Raw genomic sequence first — 20,502 nt, forward strand, 5'->3', positions numbered from 1 at the left:
AGGGAATAGTAATATTCCATTCCCAATGACCAATTCATTGCTTGAATAATAATTTTGCATATGAAAAGGGCGATTTTACCTTTAAAAGAAAAGAGTGGTTGAGACAAAAGAGATTGCTCAAGGCTTTGTTTTAAATTTCGACTTTTGAGAAATTTGCTGTTTTAGGGAAGAAATTGTTATATATTTTCAACATATAGTTGTTGGTTAGTTCAAACAAACCCATCTTTAGGTCACTGTTAATTTTGGACCCATGGTTACTTTTTTTTTTCCCTAATAGTAAGCAATATATTGGTATCGTTTAAGTTCATTTTATAGTTTATTTTCGGGATTCGTAGGTCATGATTGTTCCTTTTAACAATATCGTTTCCCATTCAAATAGAGATGTGATTTTGCGTATTCAATAACTATGCAGCCGTAAGTGGAGAGTGCTCATAAAACAAGTACCTAGAGAGGTGAACTTTGCTGCTGGTACTTTAATTGATTTAATGAAAGAGGTTTGACAGAAGTTTTTGATTATCCAACATTGATCCTACTGTTAGCTCGTAATTAATGCTATTTATATATTGTTACAAAAAAAATGTCGTTTTCAAGATTCAAACTTATATTTCTCTTAAAAATATAATATGCAATATTCCTTAGTAAGCATTTTTTTGTGCATTACTATGAAGAAAATTGGATAAAGGGAGGTATATGGGTCATTTGATAGGTGATATAATAATGAACTTGCTTAAATACGTAATATCTTCTATTTTAATGATTTTGGGAGTTATGGGTAGTTTAAGTATTGGGATAAATATTAAATGCATACACGAACTTTTATTTAATATGTAATTTGATATGTGAATTTTGATTTAGCGCAATTATATATATGAAATTTGAATTATGGTTCATAAATATACATAAAACTTTGATTTTGATTCAATTGTACTCAATTAAAGAAATGAACACATAATTTTATTTTCATATTCGATTAATATAATTATTTGTGTATGTAATATATTAATGTAAAAGTGTGTTGATTCAATAATATTGGTAGTGATTTGTGAAATTTGAATTAAAAATTAAAATTTTATGTATAAAATTACACAAAATCAAGATTCATGTATAGCATTGCACATTTAATTAAAATTAATATATAATTTTAATATTTATCCATTTAAGTATAGTATATAAGAGAATTTCTGTAGGATTTTTCATTATATTATGATGAAAAAAAAGTTCATAAACACATAATCAAATGGTAGATCTCATGCAATCAACTTAAAATATAAGAAATGCATTCAGTTGGATGGTTCAACGATGATGTTGAATTTTCTTATGGTGGACGCGGTTGCAGTGGAACAATCACTTCCACATGCAAACTTGCTGGATATTGAATGCACTAGGGCAGATATGTTAGTTAACACATCCATCAACTTCAGTGCACCCTCAGTCGATGGTGGCCCCACCGGCACTCTTTTCTGCTGACATGGAATTGACTTTACGCACCTCTTCGTCCTCGCGTCACCACCCTGTTTTTCCTACGTGGCACTCACACCGAGTCATCCACGTGTTAGTTTAAAACATTAATATATTTTTTATTAAAAATATTAATATTTAAGTTGTCAACTTTAACGTTGACAGTTAAAATTAACGATTCCAATTGTTTTTTTTCTCAGTTAAAGCCATATCGTAACACAGCGTGACATGTAACGACAAATAATAAAAAATTAATAAAAAATAAAAAAAATAATAAATGTTATAGAAAAATTATAAAATATTTCTTTTGGTACAATAATTTTTATAATTATTTTACGAATTTCATATTTCTTTACATTTTTATCATTTTCTTACGACTTTATAAAATTATATATATTTTATAAATTTTTACCATTTTTATAACTTTTTTTTTCTAATTTTTAATAAAAATTAAATATTTCTTATAATTTTTTATTAAAATTTAATATTTTTTATAAATTTTATTGATTTTTATTTTTTATCATTTTTGTCACATGTCACATCGTGATTGTGAGACATGGTGACTTTAATTGAAAAAATTAGAGGCGGCTAGCTTTAACGGTCAAAATGTATTTTTGATGCATTTTGCCAATTAAGTGCAAAGAAAAGAGAGAGAGAGAGCTTTTTTGATGTATTTTGACAATTCAAGTACCTAATTAAGTGAGAGAAAAACAATAGTTTAATTGATTTTTCTGAAAAAAGTTTAAGGATTTTTTTATGCATTTTAAAAATTAAAGTATCTGAAAAAGAAAACTTAATTGTTTTTTTGAAAAAGTTACATGAATGCAAATCCTAATTGTTGAAATGGATTTGGTCCATGAGAATAGGAACCACAAAGGTGAATTGACGTAAAGGTAGTTACATAATTGGTTGACTCGTGAGGTTTTGCAATGTTATTAAATGCAGCCAATAGCCACGTCCTCCCCACGACGCTCCTCCACTCATTGGACCTCGCCTCCTCAATCTTCGCATATACATACCATGTAGATTTTTCCTACTTTTTTAATATACCAAACATTATTATAAATTATTTATTATAAAAAATATATCAAATTAATTTTACTAATAATTTTGGCCTTCCAAGCATTGTCCTATCTTGCCATCATCTTCCAACATAAAAAAAATGTAATATTTTCATTCACTTTAAATAAAAATAAATGTTTAATTCACGATTTGAGATGTTATTTGAGGAGAAAGATCTAGGGAGTGAGAGGAAGAGGGAGAAGAAAGTGATGGTTGTGATGGGAAAGAAGAATAATTCCCATGCCCTCATGCACCCAAGCTTATATAGCGGGTTGCCCTCTATCTAGTAGTGTTGTGTGGAGGTCCGTATGAGGTCTTGCATGGTTGTGCAGGTTGGCTAGGTGTCAATGCTATTACTGGTTGCATGGTTGTCTTGTCCATGGCATAGATTATCTTGCTTTAAAACCTTTATCATTGAGGCTGTACGAGATGGTTAAGCCTAGGTGGTCCCGTGAGGGGTGAGTTGTGGAGGGTAAGTTGCTGGCCATTCGTAGGCTAATTCACCGAAGGGTCCACCAATGGGCAACCCATGGATCGTTCGACGATTTGCCATGTGTCCTTCATTGGTAAGGGTATAACAAGTACCTTTTTTTGATCCATTTTGGTATATAAAATATTTACTCATTATAGTTTTTATCTAATTTTTTAACATTATTTAAAAAAGGTATAATGCTAAATTTAACTTTTAATGTTGATCTATTTTGTCACCTTGGCTTCATTTTTTCTATCACTTCCACTACAACCTTCAACATTTAGTCAAATTACTTATTTTTGGACGAAAAGTTAATTGAACTATTAAAATTTTAATAACATTGACATAGTAGTTTGTACTACAGTTTGCTTGTACTTCATTACTGACTTCATTACTGACATGAATAATTTTCTAAAAATATTTTATGAATATTTTAAAATTTGTTGAATTTTTAAATAGTTATTATTATATTTTAAATTTATATAAAGTACAAATGAATTGTGAAGACAATATCATTAAATTTTCACGATGCAACTAATTTTGCATTCAGAAACAAATTAACTAATTTTTGAAGGCTGTAGCCAAAGTGATTAAAAAATAAGAATTAGAACCAAGTGACAAATGGGTAAACACTAGGGGATAGATTTATCATTATGACTAAAAATTAGTGGTTGTTTTAAGTAGTTTAGCCATTGAATGCACGCCACGTAGCGTTTTTAGAATATAAATTATCATATATAAAGTTTAAAGAAACAGAAAAATATTTAAATCCATAAAAAATATAAATAAAAAAATTACGAAATATATAATTTTTAAAAATCATAATATAGAAAAACATATAAAAATTTAAAAATTTCCTCAAAAAATACAAATTTAAAAATTATAAACATAGAAATAAATATAAAAAATAGTATATATTAAAAAATAAAAATAATTTTTTATCAAATATATAATTGTTTTAAATTATAAAAATTAAAAAAATTAAAAACCATAAAAGTATATGAGAATTCCAAATGTATATAAATTTTTATAAAATTATCAAATATATAAGTTTTAAAAAATAAAAAAAATCATAAATTTATATAAAAAAAGTTGAAATTTTTTAACAAATACGTAAATCTTAAAAATTATAAAAATAGAAAAATATATAAGCATAAATACAAAAATCTAAAAGCATATATGACTTTTTTAAAATAATATATATTTGACAAAAGATACAGCGTTTTGACGATTGACAAGGGACTCGGGTGAACAGTTGAGCGATCGTGCGACCCGGATTGCGTTGGAGGTACGTGCAAACGATCGGCATGTAGCGATGCTGGGCAAGTGGGACAATCAGCATGCGACAGTGCTGGATAGATGGGGTGTGGCGATGAGATGGCTTATTAACATAAAATTTCAAATATATTTTTTAAAAAATTGTTTAGACTTTTCTAAATTTCCAAATGAAACTAGGGAGAGTAAATTTTTTTTTGTAACAAATTAAATATATATTTTCGTTTTTTTTTAAATTTGATTATTTTTCAATATTTTTAAATGAAGTGAGAGTGAGTAAAAAGGAATTTTAACAAAAAAAATCCAATTTAATAATAATATTCTTTATTCCTTTTTAAATAAAAATAATATATATTCAATAGCACCATGAATTTTTTTTAATTTATATATTTATACATATTTTTGGATTTTTATATATTTCTTGCTATTCTATATTTTTTAAGATTTATATATATTTAATTAAAATCCATAGTATATTTTATTGGTTAAAACAACCACCAGTTTTTTTTAACAGTGTTAAAAAATTGAAAAAAGGACAACAGAAAAAAGAATGGTACTAAAATAGAAAAACGGATATACATTAAGGACCAAATAGTGAATTAAGCCAAAAATAAAATTTAAAATGAATTTAATTATTATTCGAACCAAAGTCAATAGAAATTCTATAGCTGTGGTTTTTTCCTATTTTTTTCTCCGCACACACACGCAGTTATTCCCGCTTTTTTGGCGGCTTAATTTCACTGCGTTTAAACTCTCCTTTCCCACCTTCCACGTCACTCCATCGTAAAAAAGAAAGAAATTCAAATTTAATAAAAGGTCAAAATCTGCCATAGATCCCTGTACTATTTAAAAATTTGAAATTTAATCTCTATACTTTTATTTTTAAGAATTTAATTCCTCTACTAACGGAATTCAAAATTTAGACTCAATGGTTAATATTATTAAAGTTTTTGTTAAATTTTTGGTTTTACGTTTTGAACTAAAACACAAAAATACTTACTTCATAACAATTGGATCTGAACTTTAAAAACTAAAAAGTAGAGATTAAATTGGTAAAAATAAAAATATAGGACTAAAATATAAAGTTATGAAAAGTAGAGAAACTTATATCAGATTTTAACCTTAATAAAATTCAAACTTAAAAATTACAAAAGACAAATCCATGTCCGCTTCTCCCACCAGTCATTATTTGGAATCCTTCATTTCAATTTCAAGCTTTCAACTCTTTCTATTTTATTTTTATTTGTTTTTTTTTTGTGCTCTCTGCAACTCTTCTTTGTCTTAAAGAAGAAGAAACAATCTTCGATCTTTTCAATAGCTACTCTCTCTCTCTCTCGTTGCAAGCAATAAAATAAAAGATATACGAAATGCTCTTCGCTTTTTGTGTGCGAAGCCATGTGAGCTTATTGATACAATTCTCTTCTTCTTCTTCTTGTTAATTTTGTCACGCATTCTCTTTGACCGAGTCACCGACTCAGAGAGTTACGAACTCTCTCTCTCACACACGCGCACTCCGAAATGGCGTCTTCTTCTCGAGCAAGAAGCAGGTCGCCGTTTTCGCATCGGAAACCTCCAAGTCCATCTTCATCTACTTCTTCTACTTCTTCGTTTGTACGCAACAAACTAATACCTCGCACGTGCTCGTCGTCGGCGGCTTCCTACTTAAACTCGGCAGGTGGATACGATTCTCGATCCAGGACGACGAGTCGGTCAAAGTCTGATTCGGTGTACTATGACTCACGCGGTTACAATGCTAGTACACCAGTGGCTCACGCGCCGGAGGAGATAATAGGCGAACCGTTGGAAACGTCGAGATCGGGGGACAGTATTTCGGTTACGATTCGGTTTCGGCCGTTGAAGTGAGTGTAGATCTGAGAGGACCGGATTCGATCTAAGTTGTGGATTTTTTCGATTTGATTGTTGTAGGAGTTTTAATTTTCAGGTACTGCAATTTATTTGGTTTGTTTGCTCATTTTTATTTTCTCTGGCTATAGCGAAAGGGAATTCCAGAAAGGGGACGAGATTGCGTGGTACGCTGACGGGGATAAGACTGTGAGAAATGAGTATAATCCAGCCACAGCTTACGCATTTGGTACTTGCCTATTGATTTGACTTTTAGGAATGAAATTCATGGCTAATTTTCTTTCTACATTTTGTTGTCAATATCTGGTCTTTCTGAGTATATATCTTTGAGAACGATTGCAAATAAATGAAGAAAATTGTACAATTTTGTTGGGGATTTGGATGGTGTTAGGTAATCAGAGTATAGTTAATAAAGATTTGCTAAATTTTTGGTCGAAATGGTTTGACACAAATTTGACGTTTAAGCCTGGCAATGAATGCGGATATCATATGATTATTGGATTTACTTTTTGACAGATAGAGTATTCGGACCTCATGCAACTTCTCAAGAGGTTTATGAAATAGCTGCTAGACCTGTAGTGCAAGCTGCAATGGAAGGTGTAAACGGTATGGGAATTAAATTACCAGAACTTATATTAATTTCTCTGAGTTGATTGTTAATTGAATTTAAACTGAAAAGTTCTAAAGATTATTTGATTCAAAGTCATTTATTGTCATGTTGCTAGAAAATGTAGGTCTGTTTCAATTCTGAAATTATATGCTGTATCTAATGGGAGCTAATATTAGCTTGTATGAATTATAGGAACTGTTTTCGCTTATGGTGTTACTAGTAGTGGGAAGACGCACACTATGCATGTAAGTCTAGCTGCTTCCTCAAAGTACTTCTTTTAACTTCCCACTATTTTTTTTGGATTATCATAGGAATTCTTAAAATTATTGTTGCTTATAGTTCTGTCAAGTAGACCTATTAGTTGATTATAGTATCAATTTTGGTTGTATAACTATACATATAGACTTTAACTATAAACAAATTTTCTTGGATATGTTGCATTTGATTGAATTTTCTTGTTAGGGCGGTTGAGGAAGGAACTTGTGTAATAAATAACGGTGGAGTTTCCTCAACAAATGGAAGCAATTATTTAGTTACAATTAGCATAGATTTTCAGATTAAACGCTTCTAATTAGATGAGTTCTTTTCATTGCTTTGTGTTTATGGTTGATAATTACTCTTGAGAACCTTAATCCCTACTCCTAAATCTGATAAAATTTTCCATCCAGAAAGAAATCACATATATAGCACAAGCAATGTTTAAGGAAAATATTTATCAATCAGAACAAAAATATTTACTCGTATAGAAGTAGCAACAAAATCAAACCATATCTTCATTGTTAGTTTCAAATTTCATACTCTCCACAACCCTTATAGACCACACAAAAAACAAAAGAATAGTATTTGAATTCAGTTCAATGTATTACGGTATTATCAGTCAACTTCTATCTGGTATGATTTGTTGCATTAGAACTTTATATTCATTTGACCTTCTTTATTGGAAAATATATTTTAGTAATATGCTGTTGGGAATTTTTATTTATAGTAATATTTCAATCACATGATACATCCTGAGAATGATCAACTGTTTTCCTTCCGTTCTTTTGCATTAATCTGTTGTGTATCCTGTCATATAACAATATAACTACTTCCTGTCATCTTACTATTGACTTTTCCCTTTGATAATATGCACAGGGAGATCAAAATGCTCCTGGTATCATTCCATTGGCAATAAAGGATGTGTTCAACATCATCCAAGATGTAAGTATTCCGGCATTGTTGATTAGGACTAACTACAGAACTATCAGATTAATGCAATTTTCCATTCCTTTTCATTACGTTTTGTTCCTTATGCTACACCTGTTCCTGTTTGACTTCTACCAGTTGGCTCCCTTCTGACAAAACCTCCCCATTTTCTACTCAAGTTATACTTCGCTAGTTCTAGACCTTATGGTAACATGTTATGCTTTGAACCATTCCAGTGGGGACAACATTCCTATATTGAAGTTAGCCTCAGCACTTGACTAATAAATGTTCTTTAACTGTCGTTTATAACCCGAGGATTTATTTATTTGTTTGTATTTTATGTTTCAATGCAATCTAAGTTTTATTTGTGCTTCATCTTGCTTTTGTAGCATAGTTTACTTGCTTTCAATTATTTTCTCTCACAGTTTTATGTGGATAAAGTTTGAATGACTAACTGTGCTTATAATTCAGACTCCAGGGCGGGAATTCTTACTCCGTGTGTCATATCTTGAAATCTACAATGAGGTTTGTTACTGATTTATACTTTTAAGTTTATGGTTAAGTTGATCACATGGCAATTGAAGTTAGAATTTCTTTCTTCAGGTTTCATATCTACTGCTACTGTTTATTTTATGGTGGTTCTTTAATGAGAACAGTTTTCTTTAGCTGTTAATTCTAAAACCTGTGTGGTTCTATTTCTGGCCTTCAGCTCCTTTCCTTTTAAGCTATAATTTCTTTTAATATGATTTTGTTTTATTCTGCTTTGGACATCAGGTGATAAATGACTTACTTGATCCAACTGGTCAGAATTTGCGTGTTAGAGAAGATGCCCAGGTCTTTTTTTCAACTTATTTCAAATTCTTGCATTGTTTTTTATATGGTTTATGACCTTGGTCTCATTCTCTGAAAAAAAGTCACGTGCACATAAAGACACCATTATTCACATCTAAAATCAACCTAATGAATCTTTTTTTATAATATATATTTTGTACTTTTGGGTGGGTTTTGGTTGAGATTGTAAGAAACGTTTCAATATAGTTTCTGATGGAATGGCTTGCGATCAATGTGCATCAGTTTCTTACTCTTGCTCATATTAGCATTATCTTTCCAGGGAACTTACGTGGAGGGTATAAAGGAAGAAGTGGTTTTGTCTCCTGGTCATGTTCTTTCTTTCATTGCTGCAGGGGAAGGTGCTTTCTGGGGTTCCTTTGCTCTTTTCCTGCCTTTTTCTTCCTTTCTTTTCTTACCCATGCTATATGAAATGAATGATCTATCAGTGAGATATTTTCTACTAAGTTTCCTTCTGTATGTTTTTGAGCAGAGCATCGTCATGTTGGCTCAAATAACTTCAATCTGTTTAGTAGCCGAAGTCACACTATATTTACCCTGGTATACATTCTTGATGTAGGAATTTTCTCATTTCATTGGGCAAATCTTAAAGTTGGTTGATTCCCTGTGTAGTTTATGTTGGAGTTTTTAGATGTCTGAGTTTTTGGTGTTTCTGAATCAGTATGGATAACTATATTGTACACGCCCCTTCTTTCCTGACAAATTTGCAGATGATCGAGAGTAGTGCTCATGGTGACGAATACGATGGAGTGGTCTTCTCTCAACTTGTATGATTTAGTTCATCTGTCATTTTTCAGGAAAAATATTTTCTCTCGAATTAATGGCTTGACTTGGTACTGTCTATGTTCCCTTATCCAGAATTTGATTGATTTAGCTGGATCTGAGAGTTCAAAAACTGAGACAACTGGGCTAAGAAGGAAGGAAGGATCTTACATAAACAAAAGTCTTCTGACTCTTGGAACTGTAGGTTCCTTCTATTAACATTTTCCATTGATGAACATTTATTACTTTCCCATGTTGAACACCTTCAGTCTATTATAAGGGTAAAACATACAAAGCCTTGAGCATGTTCCTTCAACTAATCTGCAGGATTTTAGTTTCTATAAAGTCGGTTGATAACAAAAATTTTCTATTTTCTCCATCTGTCTCCATTAATTACTGATGGCAATAACAATTCTGGAGCGGATGGAATTGATTTCTGGCAATTAATTTTATAGTCTTATAATTAGATTGTCTGGTTTTCGTTTGAAGGTTATAGGAAAGCTAAGTGAAGGAAAAGCATCCCATGTTCCATATAGAGACTCCAAGCTTACCCGCCTTTTGCAATCTTCACTAAGTGGTCATGGACATGTTTCTGTGAGTTGATCAGTATATGTTATTTGTAACAGGCCATTATGTGCTAATGCTTATAGGTTAATTGGATTTTAGTTCCTCCCAACTCTAAATTTTAATTTCCTTTATCTTTCAATTATTTCTCTAATCTCAAGTCATTTTTGTTTGCAATTACTAATCCTTATCAATATCTGACAAAAGTTATTTATCTATTTTGCAATTATTTTCTTCAAAATTACAGCTTATTTGCACAGTTACACCTGCATCTAGTAATATGGAGGAAACTCATAATACCCTTAAGTTTGCAAGCAGGGCAAAGCGGGTGGAAATCTATGCCTCACGTAATAAGGTCTCTATAGCCTCATCTTTATTTCTCTTGGGTAGTTATAATATTTGAGACTCAACCTTATGCTACTTTCAAATCTAAATTTTGTTACAGATTATTGACGAAAAATCATTAATTAAGAAGTATCAGAAGGAAATTTCAGTCCTCAAAGAAGAACTTGATCATCTAAGGCAGGGAATGCTTATTGGTGTTAATCACGAAGAACTTATGACCTTAAGGCAAAAGGTCTGGCATTTTCCTTTCAGTCATTTTTCTATCTGGGGGCATAACTATTTACAGTATTCTTCATGCTATTTATTGTTTGTGAGACAGTTGGAGGAAGGTCAGGTGAAAATGCAATCAAGATTAGAGGAAGAAGAGGAAGCCAAAGCTGCTTTAATGAGCAGAATCCAGAGGCTTACCAAGCTTATACTTGTTTCTTCCAAAAACTCCATATCTGGTTTGAGTGATGTACCGAGTCACCAAAGGATTCATTCTGTTGGTGAGGATGATGTGAGTTTTTATCATAAATATGTCAAAAAAAACCATGATTCTTTTATACTGATGGTATAATAAGTAAGACTACTCAAATAGTCTATTAACACATATATATGTCTGTATGTATATGTATATTACACAGCAAGGACCAGTTGGCCTATTCTATTCAAATGACAAAAAAGATGAAACAAAATATGTTTTATAACCTGGAAATTTTGAGAGTTACACCCTAGCTATGCATCTGTATCTCTTTTATCATATACCTCTGTTACTTGTATTATCCATGTCCACTTTTCTTTGGTTGGACTGTATTATCTGGTCATGTGGACTTTTTGGTAGGCCTTAGTTTTCAGTCTAGTAACATGATTATGATGTTAATATTTTGCACATTTTCTTCATTAGAAATTGGATGGGCAAGGAGCTGAAACGTTGGTCATAGATAGTGAGAATCAAAAAGATCCTTTAACTTCAATTGCAGTGCTTGCTTCTGATCCGTCTTATGAGTTAAAGCACAGAAGATCCTCCAGCAGAAGGAATGATGAGCTCTCACCAACTAGTAGTACTGCCACTGAGTCAACTCAAGCGGGTGAACTTATTAGTGGGACCAAACTGCTGGCAGTATGTTTCACTTGTTTCATTTACTTCTAACCTCTTTCTCTCTCTCTCTCACTTCTTTTTAATGTTTCCCCTAAAGGTTTCCTTGTATTGTCCTTTATTAATGTTTTCTCTTTTAACTTAGACCTCATAATTAGGACTAAAATTTCAGTTCTCTCCATCTTTTGATTTCATTTGTTTGTTAATTATTTTATCAGGATGTATGGTTGTTTGTCTAAGTGGTTCTCCTTTGGTGTAGCTTACCAAAATATGTGCCTTTAGATTTTTATTTGGTTAAGAATTTATTTGGAATATGATACGTGAATGTGTTATAAACAGTTCTTAGATGTATTCCTATGTTTTTTTTTTCTTTTATGCTCTTTTAGGCATTTATACTCTGGTAGAGGAGCATCGTTTCAGGTGGGGGCAGAGAGTTGTTTGACTCTTGTATTTTATTCTGCTTTGTTTCCCTTCTCCAGCTTAGATATCTGCAATTGAAGTTTGACATTCCCTTGCACTGACAAACACAGTTGTGTGAAGTTGTTCTTACACATCATAATATAATACTATATCACCCCATTATTGCTTCAGTGAATCACATGTTAGCATCACCTTCATATTTCTAGTTTTCCACGATTGCTGTTGATAATTCAATGATAAAAGCAAATACTTCTATGGTTGTAGGGAGGAATGACATCAGATCAAATGGACCTTCTTGCTGAGCAAGTTAAGGTGCTTGCTGGAGAAATTGCATTTAGCTCCAGTACCCTGAAACGCCTGCTGGATCAGTCTGCAAATGATCCTGATAGCTCAAAATCTCAGGTGCTCTTTCTCTGTCTAACCTTTAGCACATTTTAATTGAGGTATTAACAATGGATGCTCCTGAGGCTGGAAGAATTGGAGGGTTTGTTTGTATTTTAAGGGTAGCTTACTTTTCTATGTCCAAGAGGAAAGGTTGAACTATTTTACTACTAATACTTATTCTCTAGTCAATTTATAAATTTAACATTATCTGTACATCCATGAGGTTATAAGATATCTGATTAATGTAAAGGGGAGTGCCATGTGGGCTAAACTTTCCGTTCTTCCTTGTATGCCAGTATCCATATACCCAATATTAAATTTGCATATTTTCTTTTCGGGTCCTAATGGGCTAATGTGGATATTTTCTGAAAACAGATTCAGAATTTGGAAAGAGAGATTCAAGAAAAAAGGAGGCAGATGAGGGCTTTAGAGCAACACATAATTGAGAGTGGGGAAGCTTCAATTTCTAATGCATCGTTTGTCGAAATGCAGCAGGTAGTGTTACTGTTAATGATAATGTTAGTTATTCTACTTGTATTTTTTATTTTATGTTAATTTTTTGTTAGGGTTTTATCCCGTGGCTTTCAATTAATTTATTCTAAAATGCTTTCTTGTTGCAACAGACAGTTATGAAATTGATGACACAGTGTAATGAAAAGAGTTTTGAGCTTGAGGTGAGTGATTTGGTTCCATGATTTATGGAGTTGGACAATTGATGGGCACTGTTTTTCCATTGATTAAGGCTTGTTAAACATGATTCTTTTTGTTCATTGTGTAATGAAGTTGATCCTTCTTGGTTATACAGATAAAATCAGCAGATAATCGTATCCTGCAAGAACAACTGCAAAACAAGGTGAAAGCCTGGTTGATGTCATTTTTCCTCTATTCATAAAATGGCTGATTATCTGTCTAATATAAAATCTAGTATAGCATTTGGCACTTCTTTAGGTGTTCGCACCTGCTGATAGTTTCTCCTCCATTTATAAATACAGAACTATTTCACTTATGGCTTGCTTGTTGCAGTGTTCTGAGAATGAAGAATTGCAAGCAAAGGTAACTCTCCTGGAGCAGCAGTTGGCATCTCTCTCTGGCGATAAACTATCATCTTCTGCACATGGAATATCAGAAGAACATGCTGATGAGTTACGAAAAAAGATTCAATCTCAGGTAATCTACTTATTGCTGGGAATGTCTAACTATGAATGACTTTAGCTTACCGTTGTCCCAAGTTTTGGTCTTCATTTGGTTTATTTACGCATAATAGTTTTTCTCCGTGACTGACTTCTAAGATAGCTGCAAAAACAAATCATTTTAATCATGTGTTAATATTTGCTTGTCCTTTTTGTTTTTACTCTTTTTCTGTTCTTGAATATTTCATCAAAATTGCCTCTTCAGGTTGAGGGGAAAAGGTTGATTGTCATTAGCATAGCCCTTTCTCATCAATCTAAGTTTTGTTTATCTATGCAGGAGATCGAGAATGAAAAACTAAAACTGGAACAGGTGCAACTTTCAGAGGAGAACAGTGGGTTATGTGTCCAAAATCAAAAACTGGCTGAAGAAGCTTCATATGCGAAAGAATTGGCATCTGCAGCTGCTGTTGAGTTAAAGAATTTAGCTGGTGAGGTGACCAGGCTTTCAGTGCAGAATGCAAAATTGGAGAAGGAATTATTGGCTGCGAGAGGATCTGCTAATCAAACTATAAATGGTGTTAACCGGAAGTATAGTGACAGCACAAGACCTGGGAGGAAAGGGCGGCACTCTGGCCACTCTCATGACTTTTCTGGAGCGGCTGGTGATGACTTTGAATTGTGGAATCTTGATCTAGATGATCTAAAGATGGAATTGCAGGCTAGGAAACAACGGGAGGCAGCTCTTGAAGCTACACTAGCCGAGAAGGAATTCATAGAAGTTGAATACAGGAAAAAAGTTGAAGAAGCAAAGAAGAGAGAAGAAGCTCTAGAGAATGATTTGGCTAACATGTGGGTGCTTGTTGCTAAGTTGAAAAAAGAGGGAGTTGCTACCCCCGAGAGTAATACGGATGAGCAGCATGGTAATAGTATTGATAATGCCGACAATCCAAAGGCAAACAGCATCGAGAATAACAGACAAGTGTCAGATGTGTCATCAAAACCAGCTATTGAAATGCCTAAGGAAGAACCCCTGGTTGTTCGCCTCAAGGTTTGTTTCTATACAGTCAGATACAAGTGTATATTAGTTTGTTCATATATTTTGTGTAACCTTAGAAGGTCTTTATACCCTGTCTCAACAAAAATGGTATTAGTTCTGAAAGTTAATGGTTTTAGATAGACCACTGCAACTTAAAAAAGTTCTAAATATTTACAGGCACGAATGCAAGAGATGAAGGAAAAAGAACTCAACTCCGTTGGAAATGGAGATGCCCATTCCCATTTATGTAAAGTATGTTTCGAATCACCAAATGCAGCAATTCTTCTCCCTTGTCGGCATTTTTGTTGTAAGTCACTTTCAAACCCCATACTATTATTTACTTTTGCAGTTGGTGCTTATCAACAGTATATTACGAAATGCTTATGTTGTGCTCTTTTTTTCTTTTTTGCAGTATGTAAATCATGTTCGCTTGCTTGTTCCGAGTGTCCAATTTGTCGCACAATGATTGCGGATAGGCTCTTTGCATTCACTTCCTGACACAGCTATTGATACCCTCCTAATCAAGGTCATGCTAATAGATTTTTATTTTATTCCACTTACCTTTAGAGATGAACCCAAGTCATGCTTAAAGTAAATGAACTTAAGTAGAGTCAGGTTGGACGTTTAAGAAAATTTTGCTTATTGAGGTCTAATTCAAAATAGGTTTTGAATAGAATTATCAGTCATAAGAAATGAGCTTTAGGTAGAAAAAAAAAGAAAAACCCGTTTAAACTAGTGGCTAGAATTGAGCTCCAATAGCCAAGGCCCGAGCTTGCTCCTAATGTTTTATTTATTTATTTATATTATATAATTTATGTCATACGAAAATTAAATAAGTCACGCTTTTAATGTAAATATGAAAAAAAAATATCTTAAGTCAACAAATTGTTTATGTTTAAAAATTTTAATAAAAAAATATAAGTGAATCTAAACGGACTTAATCGAGTTTGGGTCAATGTTGTACATAAAATCCGACTCGAACCTGCCTTGATCTGGCTCATTGACTTTTAGTAAAAAAATATATTATCATTTAAAAAATTTTAAAATTTTTTTATATTTTCTGTGATTAGATTAAATAAGTGTATATTGATTAAATAGTGACAGACTAGTCTGCAATATAAAATTCTATTTGAGGTAGCTCCATTCGTTGGCTGATTTTTACATTTTATGTTTTATTTGCAGGGTTTCGTGATCGTATGTGTTTGATATTTTCAGTGTGTACACCGGGGTAATTCTTTCATTAATTTGTAACTGTTTAAAAGGTATGTCAATAGTTTGTTCTCTACCTCACTCAGGGCTGTAAAAAAAAAAAACAGAGATTTATTAAAGATTAAAAAGGTTTCTAAAGAAGGGGTAAAAATCACTAAATGCAGAAATTCAGATACAAAGCTGTTGCATAGTTTTAAATTTGCAGCAAAGGGAGTGTGATCATTAAACTTGGAAATTGTTTTGTACATAAATGATTTACGCCTCTTATGAAGTGGGTTTTCATACTTTATAAAATGTTCTTTTTTTTGTTTGTTCATAATTCAGATCTCCTTTTTCGTGATAGAAAAATAAAATTTAAAAGTGATGAATTGATGATTGAATTTCTATCCTTGACGGTGCATAATATGTTTTTATTTATCAATTCTATGCTACTGAACTTAAATTATAGCTTTATTGTATGTAAACCCTTGATATTTTGCTTCTTTTCCTTTTTATTTAGTTCATTTGTTGATGTTTGATTCTTCTATTGTTGCTAATGGAGGTCTTAGGAGTGTTAGGATGGTTTTAATGGCTCGGGTTTAGTTTGTACCCCTCTTTATGATGTTAGGTTTCTTTTATTAATGATATGATTTTTTTCTGAAAGGCTTGATATAATATTTAGTATCTGAATTTGATTTTTTTTTTAAATTTTTTTTGGATCTAATTTGATATTTGAATTTGGCAATGTTTCATTAAGTCTTTCCTAGAAAAATATTTATATTAAACTGAATTGTGATACATGAGTGAAAAAAATTATGTAATAATTTTATAAAAAAATTAATGTGAAAATTAAATGTATTTTTAATTGAAATAATAAAATTGAAGGAAGCAAGATTTTGAAGTCGCGAGTTCAAATTATTTTTTAAAAGTGGTATGTAAAAAGATAAAAATATTTTTAAAATTATGTTTATTTCTATATAAATTTTTTTAGTAATTTCACATTTGTGTTCGGGCATGATTGAAAATACCATTAATTCGCCTTGCTGCCATTTTTAATGAACTTGACTCCAGCATTCTTTCGAATTGTAATTGCTCATTTTCCTTTTCCTCACTATTAGATTGCTAAGCACTTGTTGTATGGGACTTGTCCAGAGGATTGAAGAAATTATTTTATGAATTTTTTTTATCACATAATTTATGATGGTTTTCAGTTATTGAATGAATTTTTATTATATTATTTATGATTTTTTTCAATTATTTAATGATATTTCAATCATTTTTTTCATGTTAGTCATATAATTTTAACCTTGAACTCGAATTTAGAGAATTCAAGATTTAGGGTTCAAGATTTAGAGTTCATGTTTAAGGTTTAGATAAAATAATTATTAAAATTATGTGTTAATAACATGAAAAAAATTATTAAAATGCCATTAAATTATTAGAAGGGACTAAAGATGATCTAATGAGAATGATCCATATAATAATTTCTGAAAGGATTAGTTCTTCAACCTCTCTTTAGAGTTACAAAATTTCTTGTAACCTCCTTTTTCGTACTAAAAATTGATTGATTTTTGAAAAGAAATAACATCAATTCACTTAAAACTTTAAATTATAGTAAGTACAAATACATATTAATCTTTGCTGAATATATAAAAAAAAAAGCCGATGGAACAACGAGAAAATCGCTGAAAAACAAAAGGAAAAAGGAAAAAAGAAAAATCCAAAGACAAACGGATCGAACAAACATTCCATATGGACATATCTGAAACTCCAACCCAAATGTTAGAAAACGTTCACCGTCGTAAAAAAGAGGAAACTGAAGATGACCAAACTTTGGCTTACCCAAATTGCTTCATATATTTAATGAAGAAAAAAAAGTCATTATTCTCAAATCTCGTCCCTTCACCTGCTCAAAAATCTGCATGAAATTAAATTCCCATAAATGATTCATTAATTAGTATAAATGAAATATTAATACTTGCAAACACATTATTCGCATTACACAGTGAATTTTGTTGAGGAGAGGCTAATTTATTTTGAACAAGTCTTAAAAGTATCACTCCATCGAAATTTATAAATCTTTCAATAGGTCAGTATTATTTCTGGCCGAGCCAAAATTTTGTTTCTCAACTCTATGAAGAACTTAAGTTTCTAAAGAAACCGTTTTATGATGCGATTTATAGAAAGGGAGTAAGAAGATTGTGCATGGCTCACGATCACCTACCACCTCTCCTCTACTTACCCATATTGTATAGGTTGGGGGCTCAGTAGGTGACCATGCGTCCTAACGATATTATCACCCTGTAAACACACGTCTTAGACAGCTTCTTCAAGCATCTGGGCTCCCCGCAAAGCAAGGATACAAAATCCCAACTCAACTTTAGAACAATGATAAAATTTCTTTAAAAAAAATCATCCTCTTCCCCACAATCAAAATAGCTTCATCAAAAGTCCTAAACTCACAAACCACCAAAAGCATGCATCTCTTCAAGACAACAAAAACAAAATCTAAAACAGAGCTAAATTAAAGCTTACCGTAAGAGAAGGCATTAGCATGTGAAGAAGGGTGAAGAAAATCATCAAGCAGCCAACCAGGAATTGTTTCCATAAAATAGTCCGACATATTATTGGTGGTTGAAACCGAAGTATTGTCACTGTTACTGTAATTATCTTCAACCCCCAATGGTTTCTCAATGGAAGCAGAGCTTAAGATTTCATTGTTAGAAGCTGAACACTGCAAACTTTTACTCTCATCATCAACCCCATTAGAGCAGTATGAAATCGGGTTTAACGAAGAGAGCTTCACACCGGTGAGAAGAAACCTGTTATGTTTCTGTGTATATTCATTGGCTCTATGAATTGAAAGGTCACATTTCATACAAAGTACTGCTCTGTCTTCTTTACAAAATATAAACCCACGTCTCTCCTGCAATGTAAAATCGATTTCCATTTTAATTGATTTCTTATACCCAATAAATATGCATATTTTCTTAGGCAAGCATTAAATTATATATTTTTATGATAATAAAAATATAATTTCTTCATTTTAATAATTTATATCAAATTAAAAAAATTTCCATTTTAAGACTTAAATCCGCCCATGTTATAAATAAATTCAGTTTGGATCGGATCTAACGTATCAACAAAAGTTTTAACACTTATAATAAGTATATACTTATTTACAATTTAATTCATTTGCTTTAAAAGGTTATACGCTTGGCCCTTTTAGTTAAATTATCTAATTTCATTTTTAACCCCTCTTAAATCTTAAATCTTAAAATTTCAATTTAATTTTTTTAGCCCATTCGTTAAATAAAAAAATTTATAAATTTGGCCCTTCCTAAAAATTAAGTATTCAATTTAAGCTATCTTGACACACATTTTTTTTAACTTTGGCCTCTCAAAATATTTTAATTTTATCCCAACCTCCAAAGCAATTTTCCATTTGATTCTTTTAAAACTCAATTAGAACGCTTCGTTTTTGAATGGCTAAATGCTCAAATTGGGGGAGGGATAAAATCTTTCAAAATGATAAAATAAAGGTCAAGCATTTTTGAAAATGTTCAAATAAGGGATTTTCAAGAAGTACTCAAATCATGTTTTTATTTTTTTTATTTTCAAATAATATCAAATTCAATTGTCATACGTTTTATTCTAAACACCTCAGCGTTAACCTAATTTTTGCTACAAATTGGACAAAAGTGTAAACCCCGCCCTATTTTAGCACTTTTGTAAAGCTTTAGCTAATATGATCATTTTGAAAGCTTTGGTCTTTATTTGAGTAACTCCTAAAAGTTTCAATCCTAATTTAAAACCTTTTAACTTGAAAATGCCTACAATTAAAACTATTAATGAACTCTCGAGTTTGATCTGGCAGTCAAGGGATGTTCATCCATAGCACCGACCAGAGGTCAAGCCTCTAAGAAGCAGGTGATATGCCGACGTAGTGTATGCGTGTATAGTGCAAATATATTTCTACTATGTACGTGAGTATTAACCCTCTAAATATATAAGAAAGAACATAGGTTACGAACCTGATGACAGATGTCGCAAAGTGGGGAAGCATTGCAGGAATTAGGGTTTAGAAGAGGGAAACGACAGTGTTTAGTAGCAAGCTTATTAGCATGGTGAACACTAACATCACATGCTTCACAAAGAACAGCTTCATCTGCATAGCAGAAAAGGGTGGCTTCTTCTTTGCTGCAAACATCACAATAAATCCTCATATCTGCATAAAAAAAAACTAAAAATTTAAACCCTGTCCATATTTTTATATATGTAAAATGATATATTATTGTTTCAATGCCGTTCGATATAATTCATTCATATATATATACACAACGCATATATGCAATACAATGGGGCTGGTGAGTGAGTGAGTGAGTGAGCGAGCCAGTGGAAACTGATAAAAGGAATAAAAATACAGACAAGAAGGTACAATGGGAGTATGGGCAAGCTCTACATGCAATGCTACGAGATAAACTGACACACACACACACATATATATATATATGACTTTGAAGAAACCTCTGGATTATTGGATAGAATATTAGATGCCTACTACTTTTTCTATTTTAAATATTATTATTATATATCTACATTGGATTTCGGATAAATTTTGAGAAGAGTTAACAGCGAAAAAGTTAGAATTTTTTTATATTTTTACGAGAGTTAAAATGTAATTTCATCGTCGTATAGGGTTATATCTTTATGACTTTTAGAAGGATTAAATTGAAATTCTAGCATTTTGAGAAGATAAACTATAATTTTATCATATATTAGTTTAAGATTTTATAAATTTTGAAAGGATTAAAGCAACAA

General features: G+C 31.7%; 2 protein-coding genes across 3 annotated transcripts; one reads left to right on the plus strand and one right to left on the minus strand.

Moving 5' to 3' along the window:
* Positions 1-5,452: 5,452 nt before the first annotated feature.
* Positions 5,453-16,012, plus strand: LOC107898575 (kinesin-like protein KIN-7D, mitochondrial). Its single transcript, XM_016824080.2, has 25 exons — positions 5,453-6,126; positions 6,262-6,359; positions 6,647-6,736; positions 6,933-6,985; positions 7,875-7,940; positions 8,397-8,450; positions 8,700-8,759; positions 9,037-9,115; positions 9,247-9,314; positions 9,485-9,541; positions 9,633-9,737; positions 10,026-10,130; positions 10,348-10,455; positions 10,546-10,677; positions 10,765-10,944; positions 11,332-11,547; positions 12,208-12,345; positions 12,703-12,822; positions 12,951-13,001; positions 13,133-13,180; positions 13,351-13,494; positions 13,795-14,505; positions 14,671-14,800; positions 14,906-15,019; positions 15,676-16,012. Exons 1-24 carry the CDS (start codon positions 5,786-5,788, stop codon positions 14,989-14,991), a joined length of 3,240 nt encoding a protein of 1,079 aa, XP_016679569.2. The 5' UTR covers positions 5,453-5,785; the 3' UTR covers positions 14,992-15,019; positions 15,676-16,012.
* Positions 16,013-17,272: 1,260 nt separating this feature from the next.
* On the minus strand, positions 17,273-20,143 carry LOC107898316 (B-box zinc finger protein 21). 2 transcript variants are annotated; one of them, XM_041090982.1, is made up of 4 exons: positions 20,110-20,143; positions 19,716-19,909; positions 18,217-18,607; positions 17,273-17,599 (listed from the first exon to the last, which is right to left on the minus strand). In XM_041090982.1, exons 2-4 carry the CDS (start codon positions 19,905-19,907, stop codon positions 17,592-17,594), a joined length of 591 nt encoding a protein of 196 aa, XP_040946916.1. In that variant the 5' UTR covers positions 19,908-19,909; positions 20,110-20,143; the 3' UTR covers positions 17,273-17,591. The 2 variants fall into 2 exon arrangements, with proteins under 2 accessions (XP_040946916.1, XP_016679323.1); XM_016823834.2 differs by lacking the exons at positions 17,273-17,599; positions 20,110-20,143 and adding an exon at positions 17,606-18,018 and having other exon boundaries at positions 19,716-20,078.
* Between the last annotated feature and the right edge of the window lie 359 nt (positions 20,144-20,502).

Source organism: Gossypium hirsutum, chromosome D04 (assembly GCF_007990345.1).
Source record: "Gossypium hirsutum isolate 1008001.06 chromosome D04, Gossypium_hirsutum_v2.1, whole genome shotgun sequence".
Lineage (NCBI taxonomy): Eukaryota > Viridiplantae > Streptophyta > Magnoliopsida > Malvales > Malvaceae > Gossypium > Gossypium hirsutum.

Coding starts and splice junctions, on each gene's coding strand:
- LOC107898316 (XM_041090982.1), bottom strand. CDS start 19,907: ATGAGGATTTATTGTGATGTTTGCAGCAAAGAAGAAGCCACCCTTTTC. Junction 18,608..19,715: donor TTTGCGACATCTGTCATCAG/GTTCGTAACCTA, acceptor TTTACATTGCAG/GAGAGACGTGGGTTTATATT.
- LOC107898575 (XM_016824080.2), top strand. CDS start 5,786: ATGGCGTCTTCTTCTCGAGCAAGAAGCAGGTCGCCGTTTTCGCATCGG. Junction 10,678..10,764: donor TTATGACCTTAAGGCAAAAG/GTCTGGCATTTT, acceptor TTTGTGAGACAG/TTGGAGGAAGGTCAGGTGAA. Junction 11,548..12,207: donor GTGGGACCAAACTGCTGGCA/GTATGTTTCACT, acceptor CTATGGTTGTAG/GGAGGAATGACATCAGATCA.